This window comes from Calypte anna, chromosome 20, assembly GCF_003957555.1.
Source record: "Calypte anna isolate BGI_N300 chromosome 20, bCalAnn1_v1.p, whole genome shotgun sequence".
NCBI lineage: Eukaryota > Metazoa > Chordata > Aves > Apodiformes > Trochilidae > Calypte > Calypte anna.
This window is the reverse complement of record NC_044265.1, coordinates 12,847,705-12,871,255: the sequence shown is the minus strand read 5'-3', so window position 1 is coordinate 12,871,255 and position 23,551 is coordinate 12,847,705. Positions and strand designations below refer to the sequence as shown.

Here is a 23,551-nt window from a genome sequence, read left to right as displayed (position 1 = left end):
CTCAGGGATGCTCAGACATACTCACTTGCTTGGGATCAAACTTTTTGCTGCCTCCCTGCTGGTACCTTTCAGCTTCTCTGGGTCAGCAGCTTGTTCTGGGGGTTGGTTTCCTGATGTGCATTAAAAAGGAGCAGCAGGATGAGATGCTCTCAAGATCAAGTCAAGCCAAATACTCAAACACCCTCCAGATCCATCAATCAGAATGGGTTTATTTGCAAATATATTCAAATGCATGGCTAATATTGCAGAGGGAAAGCTCAAGCTTGGTCCTCCCCACGGTCCCATCCTCACTTTGGGCTGTGTCCTGCTTTTTCCAGCAGTGGTGGAAAAAAAAACTCCTTTGCTCATTCAATGGCTTCCATGACTTCCATGACCAGAGTTCGTGGCCCTGTCATGATGAGGCTGCTGATGGTCTGATAGTCCAGGTGCAAACCACACATCCCATTGACTGAGAAAACAAACTGGCAGACCTGCAAGGAGAGGAAAGGAAAAGGGGGGGGGTGGGGGTGTCACCTTCTGCCCCTGACAGAGTAGAGCTGGAGGATGCCACACAAATAACTTGCTATGAAATCATATGGGCCCTACAGGCACTGTGATGCTATCACTGTGTCACCAAAAAGAAAAAAAAAAAATAAGGAAAAAGGGAAAAAAGAAAAAAAAGGGAAAAAAGAAAAAAAAAAAGGAAAAAAAAGGGAAAAAAGGGAAAAGGGAAAAAAAGGAAAAAGGGGAAAAGGGAAAAAAGGGAAAAAAGGGACAAAGAAAAAAAGGGAAAAAGGGAAAAAAGGAAAAAAGGAAAAAAGGGAAAAGGGGGAAAAAGGGGAAAAGGGAAAAAGGGAAAAGGGGAAAAAGGGGAAAATGGGGAAAAGGGGGGAAAGGTGGAAAAAGGGGAAAAGGGGGAAAAGGGGGAAAAGGGGGAAAAGGGGGAAAAGGGGGAAAAGGGGAAAGGGAGGAAGGGGGAAAAGGGGGAAAAGGGGGAAAAGGGAGGAAAGGGAGGAAAGGGAGGAAAGGGGAGAAAGGGGGAAAAGGGGGAAAAGGGGAAAGGGGAAAAGGGGAAAAGGGGAAAAGGGGGAGAAAGGAGGGAAGGGGGAGAAAAAGGGGAAAAAGGGGAAAAAACGGGGAGAAAAAGGGGAAAGGGGGGAAAGAGGAAAAAGGGGGGAAAAGGGGGAAAAGGGGAAAAGGGGAAAAGGGGAAAAGGGGAAAAGGGGAGAAAGGAGGGAAGGGGAGAAAAAGGGGAAAAAGGGGAAAAACGGGGAGAAAAAGGGGAAAAGGGGGGAAAAGAGGAAAAAGGGGGGGAAAAGGGGGAAAAGGGGAAAAGGGGAAAAGGGGAAAAGGGGAAAAGGGGAGAAAGGAGGGAAGGGGGAGAAAAAGGGGAAAAGGGAAAAAACGGGGAGAAAAAGGGGAAAAGGGGGGAAAGAGGAAAAAGGGGGGAAAAGGGGGAAAAGGGGGAAAAGGGGGAAGAAGGGGGGAAGAAGGGGAAGAAGGGGGAAGAAGGGGGAAGAGGGGTAAGAAGGGGAAGAAGGGGGAAAAAGAAAAAAAGAAAAAACAAGGGAAAAAAAGAAAAAAAGGAAAAAAAAAAAAAGAGAGAGAGAGAAAAAAAAAAGAAAATAAAACAAATTAAAAAAAAAGGGGCTGGGGGGGACACCAATGGGATTTAGTCTGTGCTAACAGAGGAAAAAAACCAAGGCTGATCAGTGAGCAGGGGTTCATCTCACAGATGGAGCTGAGGCACAGAGTTAACCTCTAGCAATTTGCTACCAAATAAGATTAGGGCAGAAGAAATGAACCTGGGTTCTTCAGCAAATGAAATAAATTTCACCTGCTCCCTTCTGCTCCTGCCTGAAGCAAAGAAGGAGTCAGAGGCCTGGCTCTGAAGGCTCCTTTATTCCATGGATCCCTGGGACATTACCCCTACATCAGCTTCCAGAAATTACTCCCTCCCTGCTGGGCCTTCCAGAGAGAAGGGTGGAACTCTTCTCTTTTTTTCAGTCTCTTTTTTTCATTCTTTTTTTCATTCTCTTTTTTAAATTCACCCTAAAACCCCAGGCTCAAAACCTGCCTGGATCTGAAAGGTGTTTCAAGACCTCAGTTCATTCCAGGTGAGCACTGGAAGGTACCTGGTGAAAGCAACCAAGGCATCAGCCTTTTTTTATTATTATTATTATTATTGATTATTTTTTTTTTTTTTTTTTTTAGGGGGTGGGGAATAGTTCCACACAAGATGACTTTGGTACCAGCAGAGAAACACAAAATGTGTTAAATCCCAGGAGCAGAGGAGTCAGGACCCAGCTCTGCTCCTTCCCTGCTGCACTGGGGTCAAACACAGTTTTAACTGGGAATTCTCTGCCTTGTTTTTTAGCAGCTCAAACAATTCTGACAGCTCCAGAGTCTTTCCACAGGGACAGCTTCGTTTTGACAGAGGTTGGCTGTGGTTTTCTTTTTAGTTTTTAGGGGTTTTTTTAGCCCCTCTGCTGTCCTGGCAAGGGGCAAATCCCCAGTGGGTGCGCTTTGCCTGCTCAGAGCATCCTTCCCTCTGCCCCCAGGCTCCACATGCTCACAGAATCCAACTGAATCCCTCTGCAGAAGTTGGGATTTTCACAGAGGATGTGTTCAGGCCAAAAAGCTGAAAGAGGGACACGTGATGCTGTAACCAGCTCCAAGTGATGCCTGTGGTGAGGCCACTGCTGGAAGCAGTACCAGTACCTTCATCCCTGCAGCAGCAGCAGGTCCTCCAGGATCCACTGCCTGGATGTGGCAAGGTCTTCCTCCTCGGACCACAAACCCCCAGCCCACAGCATCCCCCACAATCTACAAGCAGAAAAAAAAAGGTTTTAAAAAAAAACAACAAGGAACAGGCTGGAGAGAGGAGATGCAACAGTTCCTGATGAGCTGGAGAGCTCTGCTCATGGTTCTAATCTGACATGGGTGGGAGAGAGGTCTCTTTAGCACTTCCTTCTCAGACCACAAACCCCCAGCCCACAAACCCCCAGCTCACAGCATCCCCCACAATCTACAAGCAGAAAAAAAAGGTTAAAAAAAAAAAAAACAACAAACAAGGAACAGGCTGGAGAGAGGAGATGCAACAGGTCCTGGTGAGCTGGAGGGCTCTGCTCATGGTTCTAATCTGACATGGGTGGGAGAGAGGTCTCTTAGCACTTCCTTCTCAGACCACAAACCCCCAGCCCACAGCAACCCTCACAATCTCCAAGCAGAAAAAAAGGCTAAAAACAAACAAACAAAAAGGTTTAAAAAAACCAACAACAACAAGGAACAGGCTGGAGAGAGGAGATGCAACAGTTCCTGGTGAGCTGGAGGGCTCTGCTCATGGTCCTAATCTGACATGGGTGGGAGAGAGAGGGTTTCACACCAAGTGGATGCAGATCCATGGGTGAATTGCTATCTGCAAAGCTGTTTCCTAACTCATATTCCAGAAGAGTGAAGCACAGGTAGAATGAAGCTGAAGTGCAAGGCATGTTGAGAACTTTTGCAGAGAGGGCACACGGAGCCTTTGCTTGGCACAGGAGAGAATTTCCCAGGTGGAAATGGCCACTCTTGTTTTGTTTTTTTTTTCCTTCCCCACTCTGCTCTGGGTCTGTCAGGAGAGTTTGCTGTAGCACTGCAGCCATCTGATGTGACTGAAGGAGAAAAGGAATTCCCAAAGGACTTTGCACATTACCCATATAAATAAATAACAGCAACTGCAGAGCTAAGCAGAAGGAAATGAGCCATGAAAGGCTCAGGCTGGCAGAGTTGAAGGGCAGGGCAAGAGCATTCAGGAGGAGAATGAACAGCACGTCCTCAGACATGCCACACTGAGCACCAGCTTTAGTTTTCTTGCTCCTTCCCACTAATTTTTTTACAAGAGCTCATGTGGGAACCTAAGCCACAGCTCCTCTGTGACCCTCCCTTGTGCCAAGCCAGCCCTCGTGCTTCCTAAATGCTGAGCTTCCCCCTCTCAAAGGTGGGCAGGAAAGGCCTGAGATGTTCTATACAAAAATAAACAAGAAGAAGAGGAGCCTCAGGGCAGGAGCTGTCTTGCATCCCACCAGCCCTGCCTTGACCCATCCTGCACCCTCAGAAATAATTAGGAAAGCAAAATCCCCAAACTCAAGGTGTCTGCACCAACCTGGAGCCTTTTTGGTGCGTTCATGCTGGATGTGAAAAAAAGCCCATCCTAAGGAAGGGTGGCCCTTGGGTGCTCCCAGTGGGGTGCTGCTCCACCAGATGCTGATGGATGGCACCAAAAGATCTGGTGTGCAGCAGGAACCTGCACAAAGCCCTGCAAGAAATCCCTGTGACAGGGCATGGGGTGACAAAGTCTCAGCTTTGTCTGATCTTACAGTTTGCATGGAGCTGGATGAAACAGAAAGGGGAGGTTTTGTGCTCAGGAAACATTTTCTCTCCTGACCTCCCCCTCTCTGATACAAAACAAACTAAAGCAGGGGCTGCACAGTTTCACCAAGAAGAACATCTGCAGACAGTGGCCTGCTGGGACTGGCCAAGGAGGAGCAGTGCTGATGGATGGGCCATGCAAAGTTTCAACACAGCAAGGCCAGAGCAGCAGAAAGCTATCAAAAAGCAGGCAGGCAGCTTGGTGTTGGCACCACCAGAAGCTCTGGTCACTCACAGTCAGAGTTTTCTTGATGTATGGGGCCCCAGGGGACAGGAGCTCTTCATTGCTGACAGGTCTCTTTAGCACTAGAGCAGAAGGTGACAGATCCTATCAGAATCAAGGCTTTCCTACAGGAAAGTGCATAAGGAGGCAGCTTGGGGATTCCCAGGGGCTGGAGAGCAGATGTTAGAACCAGCCAAGGTTGCTGCCCACGGAAATCTTTGCTTTCATCTCACCCTTTCTCAAAACACTTGCACAACTTTTCACATCACACCTCACAACCAAGTGAGGTTGACCCCCTCCTTTTGCAAGCCACCAGGCTGACAGTGGATGGCTTTAGAGCTGAGGCTTGAGCTAGCCCATGCCCTGGAGGACCAGATGTGTCCCGGGCAAGGAGAGGGCAATGCAGAAGCTCAGACCTGATTTGGGGTTGCACTCAGCCACGGGAGGGAAGAGCAGAGCAGGAGTAGTGCTGAAGTAAGGGTTGGAGTTTCCAGCAAGGGAAGTGATGCTGCTCCTCCGAACTGCAACCTTGATCTCCTTGTTGGGCTGGACTGAAAGAGGCAGAAAAAATCCTTAATTACCCAAGGAAGGCACACAGGAGTTTAAAATAAATTTCCACCACCAGCCTGACCCCCATCTACCAGGTAATCATGCACTGAAGATGGCACTTGAGCTTCAAAAGAATAAAACCAGCTTCAAATAAAGACCAAGAGCTGAGTGGGTGGTAAATTGAGTTATTTTCCTGAGGTGGGGACCTGTGGCAGAGACTGCACTGTGACATCCATTACACCCAAATGGGAAGGGTGCTCACGGGATGGGATGCCTGGAGGAACCCCCTACCCTCTGCTGGAGCAACCCCCTCACCTCCGGGGCAATCTGCTCTTGTGATCCTTGCTTTCACACCCCTCCAGAGTTACCAGAGAGAAAACTGGTGTTGCCTGGGTCCGGGTTGAGCTTGCGAAGACAGAAGGGGCTGTCTGGGCTCTCCGAGAGGGCACGGGAAGAGTTCTCATTGAGTAACTCCGTGAGACGACGCCTCCGCCGAAAGTTGATCCAGAACTGGTAGAGGATGTCACTGTCAAAGAAGTGATGCCTGTTGGAGACTGGGAGAGAACAGGAGAGGAGGGAAAGGCTGAGAGGGGTGAAAAAAAATAGATAGCAAATACATTGGGGGACCCAAATGAATGAGGGTTTAATGCTTCTGCAACTTCTCTGACCCTTTCAAAATGCTTCCTGCAGAGGAGAAGCAGCAAGACCACCTCCCAAGGGATGCCACATCCCAGCAGAGCTGTACCACCACATCACAGCCCTCTGTCACTCGTCCCTGTCCCAGGACACTCAGGGCCTGTCCCAGGACACTCAGAGGGCTTCTTGCCTTCTGAACTGGCAGTTTAATTCCTGCGGATCCCCTGATCTCCTGCCAAGGGGAGCTGAACATCACATCCTCCCAGCCCTCCAAACCCAGCCCTGCGGGTCGGGGAGGCTTTGAAGACCAGAAGAGCGATCTCTCAGCTTTCAGCTCCAAGTGGCAGACGGCTCGGATTTCAAAGGTCACCCCGCTCCAAACATAGAACTCAAAGGCTCCATTTGCCGTCTCCAAGCGGGCACTTCCCCAGCACTTGTTGCGTGCCATGAATGGGGATTTGTCCTTAGCCCGGCTCATCCCTGCCTTCCCTTCCAGGCTCACCGTGCTGGATGATCCCATGTTCCAGCAGTGCCCGGCCCAGCTCCACCGCTTCCTTTCTGTTCTCTGCTTCCCCCTCCTGCAGGAGCCAATCGATCAGTTCACAGCCCAGGAAAGTCCTTTGGTATTTGACCGCGTTCTCCTCCCTCACCTTCAGGATTGAACCTTCCACGTTCAGCAGCCTGGGGCAGAGGTGGGACAAGGCTCCCGTGAGACAAGGGACAAGGCTCCTGGGACAAGGGACAAGGCTCCTGGGACAAGGATGCTGCTGTCCCAGCCGGGAGCTGGGGGCCAGGAGAAGCAGGCAAAGTGTTACAGCCCCCAACATTCCTGCCTGGGAGGAATTTGGGGAGGGAAAGGGAAACCAGAGCTGCTCCCAGGAAGCTCTGTACATCTTCATCCCAGCGACTTCAGCAAAGGAAGTTCTGCTGAGACCTCGGCTGGAGACCCCATGGGAAAGCCAAGCAAGCAACCCAAAGGGCAGGGGGTCCAAACTGGTGGAAAAGGCGCAGTTCAGTAAAGCCCAGCTCGGTTTGCAGCACATAGAATGCCAGAGCTACATCCAGTGTGTCCACGAGAGGGTGCAGCGGGCTCAGCTGTGAGATGCTCTGGATGCTCTGGATGCTCTCCCCACTCCCACGGCCACCACTGCGAGCAAAAAGCAAAGGACAAGTGATGGGGGTCTTGCCAGGGGACAGACCCGAAATCCCAGCCTGCCTGGCTGAAGGATTTGTCCCCGAGGGCCAGTTTGTCAATTTGACTGCCAGGCATGGAGGGTGGAGAAGAGGGGAAGGGGTTATTTCCTTTAACAATCAGAGGGGGCTCTGTGATGGAACCCAGCCTTACAAAGTTACTCGTGGGCTTAGAACCAGAATTAATCAACATAAAGAAAGCTAAACAACTGGAGGTGGGAGGGGTTTGCTGCCTGAGAAACAGCCTTTCCATGATAAATTTTGCAAATAGGCTGAACGAGGTGCAGGGATCCGGGCCCATGATGACCCTGAAAATCCTGTACCTGCTGACTCTGGTGGAAACAGCTCCCTCAGGGAGGCTGCAGGAGGGCTGGGAGTGGCCACTGGATGTGTCCACCCTGGGAAGGCTCCAACCCTCATGGCTGGAGCCCTCAGAAACACCCTTGAGCTCAGAGCACAGCTCCTCTCCCAGCCCCATAGATGCTGGTTGTCCTACAGCTGTGAGAAAACTCAGGAAACAGCATTCCATAGCATCCCAACATGGTTTGGGTTGGACACAGGGTGCTGAGAGGGAGGAAAAGAACAAACTGCAGCCCTGGCTCCCAGCAAGCACCCCCAGCAAGCACAGGCAGCAGCCCCAGCACCCACCACCCCTTGCTGAGAGCTGTTTTGTAGAGTAAGGACTCACATACTTCTCATACAGGCTCTGCCCTCTCAGGAACACCTTCACATCCTTGCTGAGAGGGAAGGTCCCATCGTCCTTGCGGAAGCGGTACAGGAGTTTGGCATCCTTGTAATCTGAGTGCTCATCACAGACTGAAAGGAGGAGTCCAGAGCAGGGACATCAGGGACAGGGGACAGGCAGAGCTCCACAGGCTCTGGGTTCAAGGTGATAGGGGGTTCAAGCCATGTCCTTCTCTGTGTCCCTCAGCAATCAGCATCCCAGCCTTAAGTCCCCAGAGGACAGGATTACAAAGGTCTGAAGCTCCTGATGGCCACAGCAGACCTTGGGAAAGCCTGAGTTTGGATCCAGGCACTCAAACATTCACTAGAACTCACTGGGATGTGACTTCTTGTGACAAACCATCACCCAGCTCCAGGCTACCAAAGCTCCTGTGTCCCAAACTTGGCAGCAAGAGAGCTCAGCCCAGAGTGAGCAGCTCAGCAACAACCCCTTGAGGGTTGGAAACCCAGGACTTTTGTTCCTTCTTGGGCCTGAAAATCCCAAGGAAAGAAACATCTCCTGGCCAGTCTGCAGCACTCGTTATATCAGGACCTCAGGGATTGCTCTGCAGCCCCAGGACAAGCAAAGAGCACAGGACATGAGCTGAGTTAGTCCAAAACTCCTGAAAGTTCCAAATAATTTTTAAAAAGAACAAAGCCTGAAGACTCAGAGCTGGGCTTGAGCACCAAGCTGCTATTTTTCCCTTTTTTTTTTTTTCTTTTTTTGGGGGGTGTCTTTTAACAGGTATAGCTTTGAAATGGCATCACACCCACAATTCCCAAGGGGCTGCTTCAGGCCCAGGTTGACAGGAACCAGGTAATTTTTTTGAGTGATGAGGACTCCACACCCCTACTTGTCCCACACCAGCACGGATGGGGAAACTGAGGAACTGAGGGTTTTTATGGTAAAAAAATGAATTTTTCTGCAGCTATGAAGCATGTGAAGCACTTCAGCTTCCACTTCTGCATGACACAAACATGACCCAGACCAGTTTGGGTACAAACACACCCCCCCCAGCTCACTGAACTTGCTTTCAGAGGTGATACTAAACTTGCTTTCCAGTAAGACCCCCACCAGAAACTCCTTACCAGTGCCTAGATCCCACCCCACACATCCTCATGCCTGCCCATCACCTCCAGGAGCCCTGACCCATGGAAAGGTCCCACAGGGGTTACCCAGACCCACAGCCACCTCCCTGGGGAGACCCGGGGGGGCAGTGGGGACCCCCAGACACACCGTGATGGATGATGTAGTGATCCATCAGCTTCTGCATCAGTCGGATCCCTGTCTCCCTGTCGGGTGCCTCTTTGTGGTCAATCAGCCAGTCTGTCAGCTCCTTTGCCACGAAGCAGTTGGGGTAAGTTCGGAGGTGGTAACGTCTGTCCTTGATCAGCTTCCCATCATGGAGACGAAGCCTGGAGGGAAAAAAAACAAAAAAAACCCAACTGAGCATCCAGGGGAATTTTTGCAAGGGGAATTGGGGGTTTGTAACCCTCGGTGAGGGGTGGTTTGGGACTTCTGGCAAGCACCCCACAACTTAAAAAAAATAAATTCAACCAATCCTCTTGGCTTTTCCAAGGATGCACCAGGAAGGAGCTGCCCTGCACCATCATCTTCTCTCCTACCACTCCTCAGGGTGTCTAAGTGCCTGCACCAGCCTTGGTTTTTTTGTTCAAAATACACAACAGCTCACTGAAGCGGGGTGAGGAGGGCCAAATCATAGGAAAAAAATTAACAGTACAGCTATTTGTCATCTCAGTGCCATTCTGTGCCTACTTCTCCTTCCCTAGAACCATGAAAGCCAAGATGGAGCTGCCCCCAGGGCAAAGACTCAGTCCCAGCTCAGGGGGGGAGCAGGAATGGCAGTGCTTGGCTCTTCTTCTTCACACCTCGAGTCCTGTGTCCAGTTCTGGGCCCCTCAGCTCAGGAAGGAGATTGAGGTGCTGGAGCAGGTCCAGAGAAGAGCAAGGAGGCTGTGAAGGGATCCAGCAGAATTGCTGTGAGGAAGGGCTGAGGGAGCTGGGGGTGTTGAGGCTGGAGAAGAGGAGGCTCAGGGGAGACCTCATCACTCTCTCCAACTCCCTGAAAGGAGGTTGGAGCCAGGGGTGGGTTGGGCTCTTTTCCCAGGCAACTCTCAGCAAGACAAGAGGGCAGGGTCTCAAGTTGTGCCAGGGGAGGTTTAGGTTGGAGATGAGAAAGAATTTCTTTCTGGAGAGGGTGATCAGGCATTGGAATGGGCTGCCCAGGGAAGGAGTGGATTCTCCGTGTCTGGAGATCTTTCCAAAGAGCCTGGATGTGGCACTGAGTGCCATGGGCTGGGAACCACGGGGGGAGTGGATCAAGGGTTGGACTTGATGATCTCTGAGGTCCCTTCCAACCCAGTCGATTCTATGATTATATGAAACTGAGGCAGAGAGGCTGGATGATGCTTCAGGCAACAGCATGTGTGTCCACGTTGTGCTTTCCTGGTTTTTTCCCAAGTAAGGAATAAAGAAATGCATAAAGGAGCCTCCATAAAGCTTGCCCTGGCCTGGTTCAAACTGGGATAGACTGGGACAGGGCTTTCCCAGAACAAGAAGTGTCCTCTCCTGAAAACCCTGGTGTCATGGTTAGGCTGGGACTCCAGGAAAAAGATTCCAGGGGTGCCAGGCACCCAGCTGAGTCTGGCTTTGACTTAAAAAGGACCTCAAGGAGCCACAGGGATCTGCTGTGTTCATGCCAAACCCAGCCTGGCAGGAGGTCTGTCCAGGTGCCAAACTTTTGCCCTGGAATCCTGGCTGTTCCCAAAATACCAAGCCTGGAAAATGCCCATGGGATGCAGCAGGATAAGAGTGTCAGGCACCATATGCAAGAAGTCTTAAATATCCTAAAAAAATCTATTCAATATCTTAAAAAAATCTATTAAATATCCTAAAGAAAATCCATTAAATATCCTAAAAAAATATACTAAACATCCTAAAAAAATCTGGGCGAAAAAAACCATACAAGAAAAGAGAATTTCAGCCAAAGATACCACTAAAACCTGGGATTTTTTAAAAAATAAATTAAAAATACAGTTATTCTGAAACCTTTCCATCAGAAGAAGGACCAGGACAGGAATATTTTTTTTTTAAACTTTTTTTTAAAGTTTTCCCTGCAGACCCAGGGCAGAGGGAGATGCCTGGATTTGGTGTCCTTGTGTTTTGTTTTTTTTTTCCTCTTGTTTATTATTTGCTAAATTCTGGAGGACAAATTCTATCCAGAAGGACACAACTCCATCACCCAGCTGCCAACAACCTTGCCAAGAAAAATCAGTTTTAAAGGAAGGATGTGCAGTGCTATGGTGTGAGCTGGCTGGGTGCCAAAAGCTGCCCCCCCCCCCCTGGACAGGGGGAAAAAAAGGAAATTAAAAATAAAAAGAATAAAAGGAGGATAAAAGGCTTGCTGGGACAGGAGGGTTGGTTCTTGGGAAAGGCTCCTGGCTGGGCAGCACTTGGGGGTTGGAAGGTGTCCGAGGTGAGCAAAGGGTTTGGTTGGCACTGCAAAGGCAGAATTATTATTGTTATTTTTATTCTTATTCAGGCTCTGTGACCTTGGTGAAAGGCAGAGCTGTGGGGGGAAAAAGGGAAAAAAGAAAAAGGAAAAAAGGAGCGAAAAAAGGGAAAAAAGGAAAAAAGGGGAAAAAGGGGAAAAAGGGGAAAAAGGGGAAAAAGGGGAAAAAGGGGAAAAAGGGGAAAAAGGGGAAAAAGGGGAAAAAGGAGAAAGGAAAAATGAAAAAGGAAGAAAAGGAAGAAAGGAAGAAAGGAAAGAAAAGGAAAGAAAAGGGGGAAAAGGGGGAAAAGGGGGGAAAAGGGGGAAAAGGGGGGAAAAGGGGGGAAAAGGGGGGAAAAGGGGGAAAAGGGGGAAAAGGGGAAAAGGGGAAAAAGGGGGGGAAAAGGGGGAAAAAGGGGGAAAAAGGGGGAAAAAGGGGGAAAAAGGGGAGAAAAGGGGAGAAAAGGGGGAGAAAAAGGGGGGAGAAAAAGGGGGAGAAAAAGGGGGAGAAAAAGGGGAGAAAAAGGGAGGAAAAAGGGGGGGGAAAAGGGGGGGGAAAAAGGGGGGAAAAGGGGGGGAAAAGGGGGGGAAAAGGGGGGGAAAAGGGGGGGGAAAAGGGGGAAAAGGGGGGGAAAAGGGGGGGAAAAGGGGGGGAAAAAGGGGGGGGAAAAGGGGGGGGAAAAGGGGAGGGGAAAAGGGGGGGAAAAGGGGGGGAAAAGAGGGAAAAAAGGGGGAAGAAGAGGGGAAAAAAGGGGAGAAAGGGGGGAGGAAAGGGGGGGAAGGGGGAGAAAAGGATGGGAAAAAGGGGAGAAAAGGGGGGAAAAAAACAGGGGGAAAAAAAGAGGAAAAAAAGGGCAAAAACCAAAACAACAACAAACCAAGCCCAGAAACAAAACAAAACCCCCCAAAATCCCCATAAACCTCAGTGCTGAGCAAAAGGCAGCAAGAACCACGGCCCATCTGGGGAAGAGCTGCTGGACAGGGCACGTTCAGGCAAAATGCCCCCAGCAAACCCCAGTTTGTTCCAGTGCCAGGCTGCAAAATCCCCAGTACATTCTGGGGGAGAGGGGAAAGGTTTTGGCATGCCTGGGGCAGCCCAAAGTGGAACAGAGATGTTTTATTTCCCTGCTTGTATTTAAATGGATGGGAAAATGAGAGTAGAATCTCCAGCACCAGCCACAACTTCCCAGCCCTCAGCATCCCCAGTGCTGAAAAATTAATATTTTAAGGGCATTCTGATCACGTAGTTCTCATCTTGACCTCTGAAAATTGAGCACTTGGTGACTGCAGTGTCCCCTGAGTCCTCCAGGAAGAATCCCCACTTCTAGAGACCCAAGTTCAACACCCAAATTCGCAGGTGACACCAAGCTGGGGGGAGTGTGGATCAGCTGGAAGGCAGGAGGGCTCTGCAGAGGGACCTGGACAGACTGGAGAGTTGGGATGATCCCAACGGGATGAGGTTCAACATTCCAAGTGCCGGGTCCTGCACTTTGGCCACAACAACCCCATGGGGAGCTCCAGGCTGGGCACAGAGTGGCAGAAAGGGACCTGGGAGTCTGGATTGCCAGGAAGCTGAAGAGGAGCCAGCAGTGTGCCCAGGTGGCCAAGAAGGCCAATGGCATCCTGGGCTGGCTCAGGAACAGCGTGGCCAGCAGGTCCAGGGAAGGGATTCTGCCCCTGTGCTCAGCCCTGGTGAGGCCACACCTCGAGTCCTGTGTCCAGTTCTGGGCCCCTCAGCTCAGGAAGGAGATTGAGGTGCTGGAGCAGGTCCAAAGGAGGCAACTGGGCTGGTGAAGGGATCCAGCACAGATCCTGTGAGGAGAGGCTGAGGGAGCTGGGGGTGTTGAGGCTGGAGAAGAGGAGGCTCAGGGGAGACCTCATCACTCTCTCCAACTCCCTGAAAGGAGGTTGGAGCCAGGGGGGGGTTGGGCTCTTTTCCCAGGCAACTCTCAGCAAGACAAGAGGGCAGGGTCTCAAGTTGTGCCAGGGGAGGTTTAGGTTGGAGATGAGAAAGAATTTCTTTCTGGAGAGGGTGATCAGGCATTGGAATGGGCTGCCCAGGGAAGTAGTGGATTCTCCGTGTCTGGAGATCTTTCCAAAGAGCCTGGATGTGGCACTGAGTGCCATGGGCTGGGAACCACGGGGGGAGTGGATCAAGGGTTGGACTTGATGAGCTCTGAGGTCCCTTCCAACCCAGCCAGTTCTGTGATTCTATGAACACAGAACCACCAAAACTCCTTGAAACCCACGATTTTTAGCCAGGAATTTTGGCACCTTCAGCTACGTGCCCTGAAGTGAGCCCAATTTCCAGAGCACCCAGGTAGGAGCATTTTAATCCCCAGTGCCTCAGTTCAGGCATCCAAATAAACCACTCAGCACCTTGGAAAATTTGGGAAGAGTGGCTGAGGTCACCATTTTCTTCCTTGTAGGAAAAAAATCCTTTCTCTCCTCTCCTTTTTTCTGCCCAAGACATAAAGTTATAAAGTGCATTCTACGTGGCAGGGTGATTAATGCAGCTTAACAGAGTAATTATTAAAGAGCAGCTTGCTCACTTGACCACGAGGAGAGTGCACAAGGACTTGTCTACACTTGAGAAATTCAGGTTGCAGCAGGGTGTGTGAATTCAAAGCCCTTTTTTCCAGCACCTCTCTCTGCAGATAAACCATCTCTTGCAATTAGCAGTGACTAATTGGGACTCTCTCACTGAACACCACCCAGGAGCACCCAGCACCCAGTCCAACTGGTGTGATTTCCAAGCAAGTTTCTGGGTCTGAATCAAGACAAACAGCAGAAGTCAGTGAGCCAGCAGCCCCATGAAACCTGGGATAAAAATACCAAGGGAAATTTTTATCTTCATTTTTTGGATGATGGGGAGAGACCCAAAGCTCCTCTTCCCCCTTCCATGGATTAAAAAGCTGCATCCCCATGGAAGCAAAGGGAAAAGCAGAGAGCCCAAAGCCCAGTGGCCACTTTTCCCTTGATTCCTTTAGGACTGGTTTTGCTCCTGGCCATCCCCACCAAGCATTCCCTCATCCTTGGCTTCTTCAGCAATTCCTGGCTGGGGAACTCATCCTGACACTGAACAGACTCATCCCTCTGGCCAAACCAAATTCAGAGGGATTTGAAAACTTGCTGGGAAGCCAAAGAACTGTGAAGATGGAGCAAAGGTTTGTTTGATTAAACACAATGGTGGGGAGGCAGGGCAGGAAGCAGAGTGCTGGGAAAAACAAATGTTTGAGGTTTTCTGTAGATACAGCAGCAGGATTTGTTGATGGAAGCTTACAGAGCCAGGGCAAGCTTTATGGAGGCTCCTTTATGCATTTCTTTATTCCTTACCTGGGAAAAAATCAGGAAAGGACAACGTGGACACACATGCTGTTGCCTGAAGCATCATCCAGCCTCTCTGCCTCAGTTTCATAGAATCATAGAATTGGCTGGGTTGGAAGGGACCTCAGAGCTCATCAAGTCCAACCCTTGATCCACTCCCCCCGTGGTTCCCAGCCCATGGCACTCAGTGCCACATCCAGGCTCTTTGGAAAGATCTCCAGACACGGAGAATCCACTACTTCCCTGGGCAGCCCATTCCAATGCCTGATCACCCTCTCCAGAAAGAAATTCTTTCTCATCTCCAACCTAAACCTCCCCTGGCACAACTTGAGACCCTGCCCTCTTGTCTTGCTGAGAGTTGCCTGGGAAAAGAGCCCAACCCCCCCCTGGCTCCAACCTCCTTTCAGGAGTTGTAGAGAGTGATGAGGTCTCCCCTGAGCCTCCTCTTCTCCAGCCTCAACACCCCCAGCTCCCTCAGCCTCTCCTCATAGGATCTGTGCTGGATCCCTTCACCAGCCCAGTTGCCTCCTTTGGACCTGCTCCAGCACCTCAATCTCCTTCCTGAGCTGAGGGGCCCAGAACTGGACACAGGACTCAAGCTGTGGCCTCCCCACTGCTGAGCACAGGGGCAAAGTTTCCCCATTGTTATCTCACTAACACCTGGTCCTTGGGAAGATTTATATCATAACTCCTTACCTGCCAGGCTGTAAGATCCTCAGAGCAGATCAAGCACTCAGCATGCTCTGCTCTGCACCCTCCCATTCTCCTTCCAGCCAGATGAGCTGCAAGGGAAGGAGGAGCCCCGTGGCAGCTTGGTGTCCATCTCTTCACCTTCCTCCCTGGGTTTTACACCTCACACCAGCAGCTCCTTCCAGTCTTGCTGCATTGGGAACAGACTCCTGCCCAGACAGGGCAGCTCCATGCCAAGCCACCAGCAAAAGGACACCCCCTCTCTGCACTGCTGGGTCCTTCCTGGGCTTTCAGCCCCATCACCCATAAATCCTGGCTGAAGAAGAGAAGTCACTCAAGATTAAACCCCCCCACTCTTCTCCTTGCAACAAAAAGCTCCAGGTCAGGGGCATGAAGCAGCTGAGGACACCAAAAAGCAGAGCAGGTCTGAGCTTTAAGACACCTCCACCCCCACTTCTCCTACCACCCTTTCCACCAGAGATAACCTGCACCAGGTACCCCCTGGGGCTGCAAACTGAACAGGAGCAAGAAGATCAATATCCCAACCTGCTGTGAGAGCCTTGGTCACCCTCAGAAAAGTGTTTGTTATTTTTTTGAGCTCAAAAATGAGCAAAATGCTGGCACTATAAATATGAATAATGCTGCCCTGCCCACAGGATGGAAAAAGTCATAACTTTACATCTCCTGCACTGAGACACTGGAATGAAACAAGTGGCTCTTAGAGCAGCTCCTGCTTTTCCCCATGAGAAAGTTCAGCTCGTTTTCAAATCCTCACAGCAAGGACAGCAAACACTACAGAAAGGCTGATGCCTCTTTACCTCTCCCAGGCACTGCCAAGCCTAATCCTGAGCTGGAAATTATCAATTCTTGATACAGTACAAATAATAAAGCTAAGGCTACCTTGACTCACTGAGAATGGACAAAATAGCCACACAGAGCTAATTTTAGGAAACTGATGCTAACAAACTTGGGCTCTGAGCTTTTTACGTTTTTCAAGGATGTATTTCCTATTTTCCACCCCCATTTCAAAGGAAAACAGAACAGCTCCAGATACAACCAAACGAAGTCTGCTCAGGAGTTAGAAAAGCCAAGAGCCACATGCTTCAAAGCAAGGGTGAGTTTCTGACCCCAGATGCACAGGGAAAACCCTTTCTCAGCACAGAGTTCCTTGCAGAGAATATATTTCTGTCTTCATCAGAAGAAACAAACAAATAAAACCCAGAAGCTGCTCAAAACCTGGGACTACCACCCAGCAGAAGTTTGCAAAGTGACTGCCAAGAAGGAAGATGCTTCATGCTGCTGTGTTCATCTGTGGCACCCAAGGGACAACCTCCCAAATCACCCCAAATCACCCCCATAGCCCAGCCAGGGCCAGGGGACCTTGCTCAGTGCCACCACATCAGGCTCTGGCTTTAAGGAGGGATGCAAAGGGCTTAAGGAAACCTGTTGCCACCTAAACCTACCTCTCAGTCCCCTGGCACCTGGAGAAGGAGCTCAGGAGATGCTCAGAGAGGAGCAGCAGAGGATGCAGGAGAGGATCTGGTTCACCTCTGGTTTGGGGGGTGAAGGAAGGGTCAGCAGACACCAGGGAGGAGGGGGACAGCAGCACCTGGGGAGGAAGCACTTTCTCAAGGATAAAACTTTGAGTTTCCTGCTAAAGAGGGGGTAAAACCCAGAGCCCCAGGGCACATCCCTGTCCCAGCCTGGAGAAGAACCCCGGGGGCACCTCCTACCTCAGCTGCTCTCCCGCGATCATCACCTCTGCCCTGTAGTGCTGCTCCGTGGCTTTTTTCTTCAGGTTGGTGCTCAGACTCTCCATGTCGGGCTGGAGCTGTACCCGGGGGTGCGGGGAAAGCCGGGGGCTTCGCACCCCCTCCCCCCCCAAAAGGATGGGGGACACGGAGATGCGGTCCCCAGCCCGCGGGCAAGGTGCAGGTAAGGCAGCCCTGGAGCTGCGGGCTCCTGCTACCCGCCTCTCCTTCCTTCCCTCTCCGTAGGAGGAGCCTCCTGCAATCCCAGCATGGTTTGGCTGCTTCCTCAACCCGCTCCATTCCGGCCAAATTCCAGCCCTGAGCCGGGGAGGTGACAGATTTGGGGACAAGTGGCCTTTCTGCTTCTTTTATCTAGGTGAGTCCCGCAGGCTGCGGGATGGGGGATGCGTGGTTTGATCAGCAATGGAGAAAGCATCTCCTTCCTTACACTGCCAAGGGGTCAGGATGGGCCATTCCCATGGGGCTTGACCTCATCCTCCTCTCCCAGTGCTTCCCAACTCTCCTCAGGGTGGGCTGCATCCAGCACTTGCTAAAAATTGGGCTCAGAGCAGCTTGAGCCGTTCCTCTTGGTGACAGCCATCACATGGAGGAGCTGAGGCTGTAATTAGCAAGAGCTGGCACTGATGAGGCTGGGGCTGTGCTGGTGCCAAGCTGTTTGCCCCCAGGGTGCTGTTTCCTCCCTGCAGGCACTGGTCCTCACCTCAGGTATCACCAGGCATTTTTTGTTGTTTGAGGTATTTTCTGCAGGCCAGAGCTGCCCTGAAAGTTGTAGCACTGAGTAAAGAAATCAGCAGAGGGACTGGGATGTGGAGATGGTTAATTACATCCATCTGATACATGTGCAATTAGATTTCCGTTAGCTAAAGAAGGAGGGAAAACTACTGGCTGGCACAGAGGACCAAAAAAAAGGGGAAATCCACCAAAAAAGAATGGGGAGGAGATGGGGGTGAGGGAAAGGAAGGAAGCTGGGTCAGCTAAGAAGATTCTGCTTCAATCTGAAGCCTCATAAAGCAGCAGTACACTAAATGTTGCCTTTAGTCAGCTCATCATTTGCAGCAGTTCATCAGCTCCTTGGCCAACAGCCCCATCAGCACAAGCAGACCCTGCCAGCATCACCATTTTTTTGCACCTTAATATCAGTACATCCACCCAGCTCAGGTTAGAGCTGCAAGATGTGAGGATGCTGTGGCCAGAGCTGAGGTCCAAACCTCAACCTGTGTCCCTCCTGCCTGGAGGAGCAGAGAGCTGGCATGTGGGACCACACAACTTTTGGCACTCCTGAAGGAGCTCAGTGTCCTAAAGCAGCTGAAGGATGGCAGGAGAGAGGAGGAGCAGTTTGTCCTGCCTGCCATCCTGGCTCAGCTGGCCCTGGGCTGTCTGTGCTTCCAGGGTCTTCCTTACCCTTGCCAAAAGTAAAATCATCAGAAGATTTTTGTCACCAGGTCACCAGTGAGATTTTGGATGGGGACAGCTGGGCTCCCAGATTCCCAGGGGATGGATGCTGAAACATTTCAGAGGGGAAAACCAAACACCTTGCAAGCTCAGAGTCCAGGCAGGGGTGAAGAGTTTGGTAACCCCCAGACAAGCACTGCCAATTCTTCCCAAGTCAGGAGGTGATTTTCATAGCATCCCAGGAGAGACCCAGAGAAGATATTTCTGCCCAGGCAGAGTGAGCAGCAGCTGACAGGAGGTTAAAGGCAGCCCTGGAGCTGGATGTCCACCCTCTGGCCAGCATCCCAGCCAGCTCTCTGCTAATGCAGGAGCTGAACAAACCTCAATCTCCTGCTCCCATCCAAGCCAAACAGCTGCTGCAGCCCTGGCTGTGTGGAGAGCAGCACCAACAAGGCTCCTTCTATCCAAGCTCTCCTGGAGGATACTCTGTCCCTTGTCTTGCTGATCAGGCCATGCCATAAACGCAGGAAAAAGGCTCCCCTTGTGCACAGAGGCTCAGCAGGCAGCTCCTGGAGTCTCCTGGAATCCTCTCTGATGTCTCTGATGCTGGTGTGTCTGCCCCAGGCTCAGCAAAAGGGCCTTTAGGGTGCTCCTAGGCCAAGCAGGGCTTGTCCCTTCCTAGCCCTGCAGCATCCTTCACTTAGGACAGGGTAAAAAAGATTTCAGCTCTTGCCAGCTTCCTTCATGGAAAACAGGTGGGAAAAAAAACACCTTTCTTGCTTCCATAAATAACCTTGTAAAAAGTAGCCTTTAAATTAGACATTGATGTTTCTACTTAAGCCAAAGAAACAGGGAGCAGAAGCTACTAAAATAGATTATCTCCCCTTTTTCAAGCCCTGGGAATCCTCAGCCAAGAGAGAAGAGGGAGGGCACAGTGACATCCAGCTCAGGAAGCTGTTTGTGGGGATGACAGGCATCAAAATTCTCTTGAGAAGCACTGTAACCTCACAGTACCTGTAAAACCACTGTAAGTTTGCAGTCGTGCTTGAGAAGACACCTGGATTAGGTGTTCTGCCAGCAAGGGCCAGGAGATCCTGGCAGCAGGCTGAGGTTGAGATCTTGCCTGCTGGCACCTCCAAAGGCAGCAGCCTGCAGCTGGCCACCAGCCATTGCCCCACACACTGGTTTTGATTCAGCTTGGCACAGAAGAAAAAAAAAAAAGCCCCCAAAAACAGAGTCACAGCCAACATCAACACAATAAACCCCCTGGTTTTGCAAGGTCCTTTTTGTTCACCTGGCTGGAACCCTGCCAGTATTGTTGGGGAGCCAGGCTCTGCCTGCTGCTTTTAAAAATAGAAAATAATAATAATAATAATAATAAATAAATAAAGGTTTGTATCAGGCTGAAAAGCTCCGGATCCATCTCTGAGGCTGTTTGCTGCTTAACTCGTTGATGTAAGTTCTGGAGGCCACCTCCCAGCAAGCACCTCAACAGAAAACCAGTTAAAACCAGTTAAACAGTTAAAACAGGAGGTCAGCAATACTGGGGGCACCTTGTGTGTGGCTCTCACGTGGAGCAGCACCCAGGGGAATGGTCTCAAAGCTATTAAAGTCAGCCTTGAGATTGCTGGGCACCAGGGGATGAATGTTGCTCCATGGAAACTCCTTCCCATCCATGCTGGAAGCTGCTAATGAGACTGGACAGCAGTGTCTTTACAGCCTGAGAAGTCTGGGGAGATTTATTACCTTCTCCTGGCAGAAAATGAGCAGGTTATTCAGCAGTCTCTCATTAGCCAGTTATAAATCTAAACTGGAGCTCTCGTGTCATTGAGTGACCTTTGTTTTGTTCCAGGAAATAAATTTGGATGTTAGAGGGCTCTATATTGCTTCTTTCCACAGAATAAGAACTGCTAAGGCCAAGCAGTCAAGTGTGAATATGGGGAACTCAGTTGCCCTTCAAATTTTAAACAGTTAAAGCTCAGTCATAGTTCTACAGAACACCAAGGAATAGAACTTTCTCTTGCAACAAACAAATAAAACAAAAGAAAGGAAAAAAAACCCTGAAAAATTACATTCCCCCTCAATTACATTGCTTCAGGACCTGTAGCTCTAATGAAATCACCACCAAGTATTTACCTTCATTATGAACCACTGAGTTTCCAGTGGAAAAAAAAAACCCAAAAAGAACAATGAAAAAAGCCTCTTATGCAACACAACACAGAACCTGCCTCACCTTCACTTTCCCATTCCTCAACAGCTTAGAAAAAACATTAAAACCCTTCAACAGTCCTGAACTTTCAGCTTCCTGCTTGGGTGGGAGACTTGGAAGCAGAGCAGATGAGTTGAATTCCCTCCATCCACCCTAAGGAGGAGGTTGGAAGGGTCAAAGCCAGGAGATGGAGCCCAGTCTGATGGGGAGATGGAGATGGGGGTCTGGAAAATGCAGCTGAGGTGCTCCAGAGAAGCCTCCCAGGAGCAGCAGGTTGCAGAACTGCACTTCTTCTTCTCCAGCAGAGTCTGGAAACCCAAACCTGGGTTAACACAACAACCTGGGAGTTGTTACAGCCTGGTGCACTCAGTCAGAGAAGAGGGGGAGCTAAAATTCTAAGGTAGGAGGTAAAAATCAAAGGTTGAGGGAGAGGAACTTGGGTCATGTAGGCTTAGGTAGTGGTGGCTGTGCCACAGACATCCAAGGACAGGATGGGGCTGTAGATGAGCAGATCCATGAGCAAAACACCTCATCCAGCTGATCAAACCTCGATCAAGCTCTGCTGCCTCCAGACATGCACAGGAACACAATTCCCTCTAGAGGAAAGCAGGAGAAGTGAGGATCATCACCAGCAGCATCCCTCTGGTCCACACCTTAGACACCTCATGGGTTCTGGAAGGAGATGGATGGGTCATGAATGGGGAAAGGCAGGTGAGGTTCTGGACCCCACCCCCAGCAGAGCCCAGGGTGCACATCACCTCTGAAAGATGGGAAAAAAAAAAAAAAGCCCTTGGTAGCCAGCACCACAGAGGACAGGGACTGAACAGACCTGGAGACAGGGAAGTGTTCTGCAGAGGTTTAATTCAACTAACCTGGGTATCACCAGCAGCCTAGGGAACACACAGAATATTTATTCCACTTCTTTGATGTGTTTTGTGCTCCAGCCCAAGCCCTGTAAGCAGCTCAGAGTCACACATTGGTGTGGACAAGAAGTTCAGAGGCTCCTGAGTGGGTTTAGATTCCAGTTCTCCCTGTAACAGTGGGGAGCCTGAGCAGGGAGGCTGAGTCCTGTCTAAGGAGACTGAATTTCCATTCAAGCCCCGTGTTTTGGGCTGAGGTTCAGCCCCAAAGTGACAGCAGATGCCTGGATCAAGAGGAAATTTGTGAGCACAGAATGAAAATAGCAATTCACTCCTCAACTGTAACAAGCTCCTGTGCAGGAACAACTCACAGAAAGGTTTCCATGAAGAAAAATCCCTTGTTTGACCTTGATCACAGCAGCCTTTAGAGAGTCTGATGCATCAATTTACATATATTAACCACCCATGTCAGCAGAGCAGGGAAAAAAAATGTGTATATGAGTGGTTTTTGCTCTAAATAGATAAACACTGTTATATTTAAGGCAACTTGAGCAATCCAAGGAAGATTTGGTGCTATCAAGCAGCAGCACCATCAGAAGTGGGTAACTTTTCCATCAAAACCCACTCCAGCCTTCCTGGGATTCCTGGCAGAAGCCAATTTATCTGCTACAAAAGTCAAGCTGAGGGAACAGGCTTTGGCAGAGCTGAAAGGGAAAGACAAAAACAGGTTTACAAACTGTGGAGAGCTGATAGCACTGGATTTTCCTGCTTGAGCAGCAACCCTGGTGAGGTACAACCCAGCTGTGTTCTTGGCAGTCCTTGCAGCCAGAGAGCAACCACAGAGTCTCTTCCACTTGTTCTCAGCCATTGCAAGTACAAGGAGGCTTCTCCTAGCAGGTTTTTTTAGTATTTTTTTCCCTCTCTCTTCTGTTTTTTTTCCAGTTTAAGTGTTGCTCTTGTGGAACTGCTGGTGAAATTCACAGCTTGGCAGAGCATCATTTAAGGACAGGAAACCATGGTGCAGTTTTATCTCACCTAAAGCAAACACCAAGGGCTTGCTGAGGAAAGGCAGCCAGGCTTTCCCTTCCCATCCATGTTCCTGGTGTGATCCAGCTTCTTGCTGACAGAGAACAACCAGCTGGAGCAAGGAGAGCCAGCCAACATTTTTTGGCCTCCTTGCAAAGGAGTGACTTAGCAGATGGATGATCACACTGCCCAGACATCAGGACTTTGGGTTTTACAGCTTCCCAAGAGGACAACCCAGCTCTGCTTCCCTTTCCTTACACACTTTGGAGTTTTCACCCAGTGGCTGCACCCTGCAAAACAAAGTGGTTGAGAGTTGAACAACCTGAGCACTGTCCTGAGGCCTCTTTGGTACTGGGATACCTGTGAACTGGTCCAAACCTGTGGAGTTCAGGGAAGGTAATGGTGCTCAACCAGCTCTGGAGCCATCCCAAAGGCTGTTGGAAAAGGAAGAGAATGTGCTGGAAGAGAAACCAGGACACAGCCCCACTGCCTGCTCTTAGACACCTCAGAAGGCAGCAATGTCCCTGAAAATCAGTGAGCTGTGAAGCCCAGGAGTGGCAGGTAAGTCACCTGCTGAGCTGTGAGGAATCATCTGAAGGACTCACAGGGCTGCTCGGCTCAGGAAGGAAACCAGAATCCAAATGGGAAGCACAACCACCAGCTGAAGGATCCATGGGAGGAATCTCACTCCTTGGAAAGAAACCCTGCTTTAAAAGTTAACTTTTCTCCTGTGGTAAGTACCTAATAAAAATTAGCTTTAGTGTATAAACCTACTTGCTACTACTTTAATTTCTATTTTATAGTTCTCTTTAAAGGAAGGAGGCAACCAATTTCCTCTTAAAACTGTTCCTAAATCAAATAGCTCTTAAATTAGCATTTAAGACTAAAACTCCAGTGAAACACCAATCTGACACAGCTGGGTTTGGCTCTGTTGTCAGCACTGGCAGCTTCTTTTCTCCCTCCTTACTGCAGTAAAGAACATGCATGTTAATGTCAGTGAGAATTTCACCCTCTGATTGTAACATTACCTTCCTGCTTTCTTAATTATGAAGG

General features: G+C 50.0%; 1 protein-coding gene across 3 annotated transcripts; it reads right to left on the bottom strand.

The window, feature by feature from the left end:
- Positions 1 to 268: 268 nt before the first annotated feature.
- Positions 269 to 17,097, bottom strand: LOC103532092 (DEP domain-containing mTOR-interacting protein). Of its 3 annotated transcripts, XM_008497801.2 has the most exons (9): positions 16,973 to 17,097; positions 8,949 to 9,127; positions 7,681 to 7,804; positions 6,300 to 6,478; positions 5,530 to 5,715; positions 5,029 to 5,163; positions 4,625 to 4,695; positions 2,701 to 2,805; positions 269 to 470 (listed from the first exon to the last, which is right to left on the bottom strand). In XM_008497801.2, exons 1-9 carry the CDS (start codon positions 17,056 to 17,058, stop codon positions 345 to 347), a joined length of 1,191 nt encoding a protein of 396 aa, XP_008496023.1. In that variant the 5' UTR covers positions 17,059 to 17,097; the 3' UTR covers positions 269 to 344. The 3 variants fall into 3 exon arrangements, with proteins under 3 accessions (XP_008496023.1, XP_030318938.1, XP_030318937.1); XM_030463078.1 differs by lacking the exon at positions 2,701 to 2,805 and having other exon boundaries at positions 305 to 470; XM_030463077.1 differs by lacking the exon at positions 4,625 to 4,695 and having other exon boundaries at positions 305 to 470.
- Between the last annotated feature and the right edge of the window lie 6,454 nt (positions 17,098 to 23,551).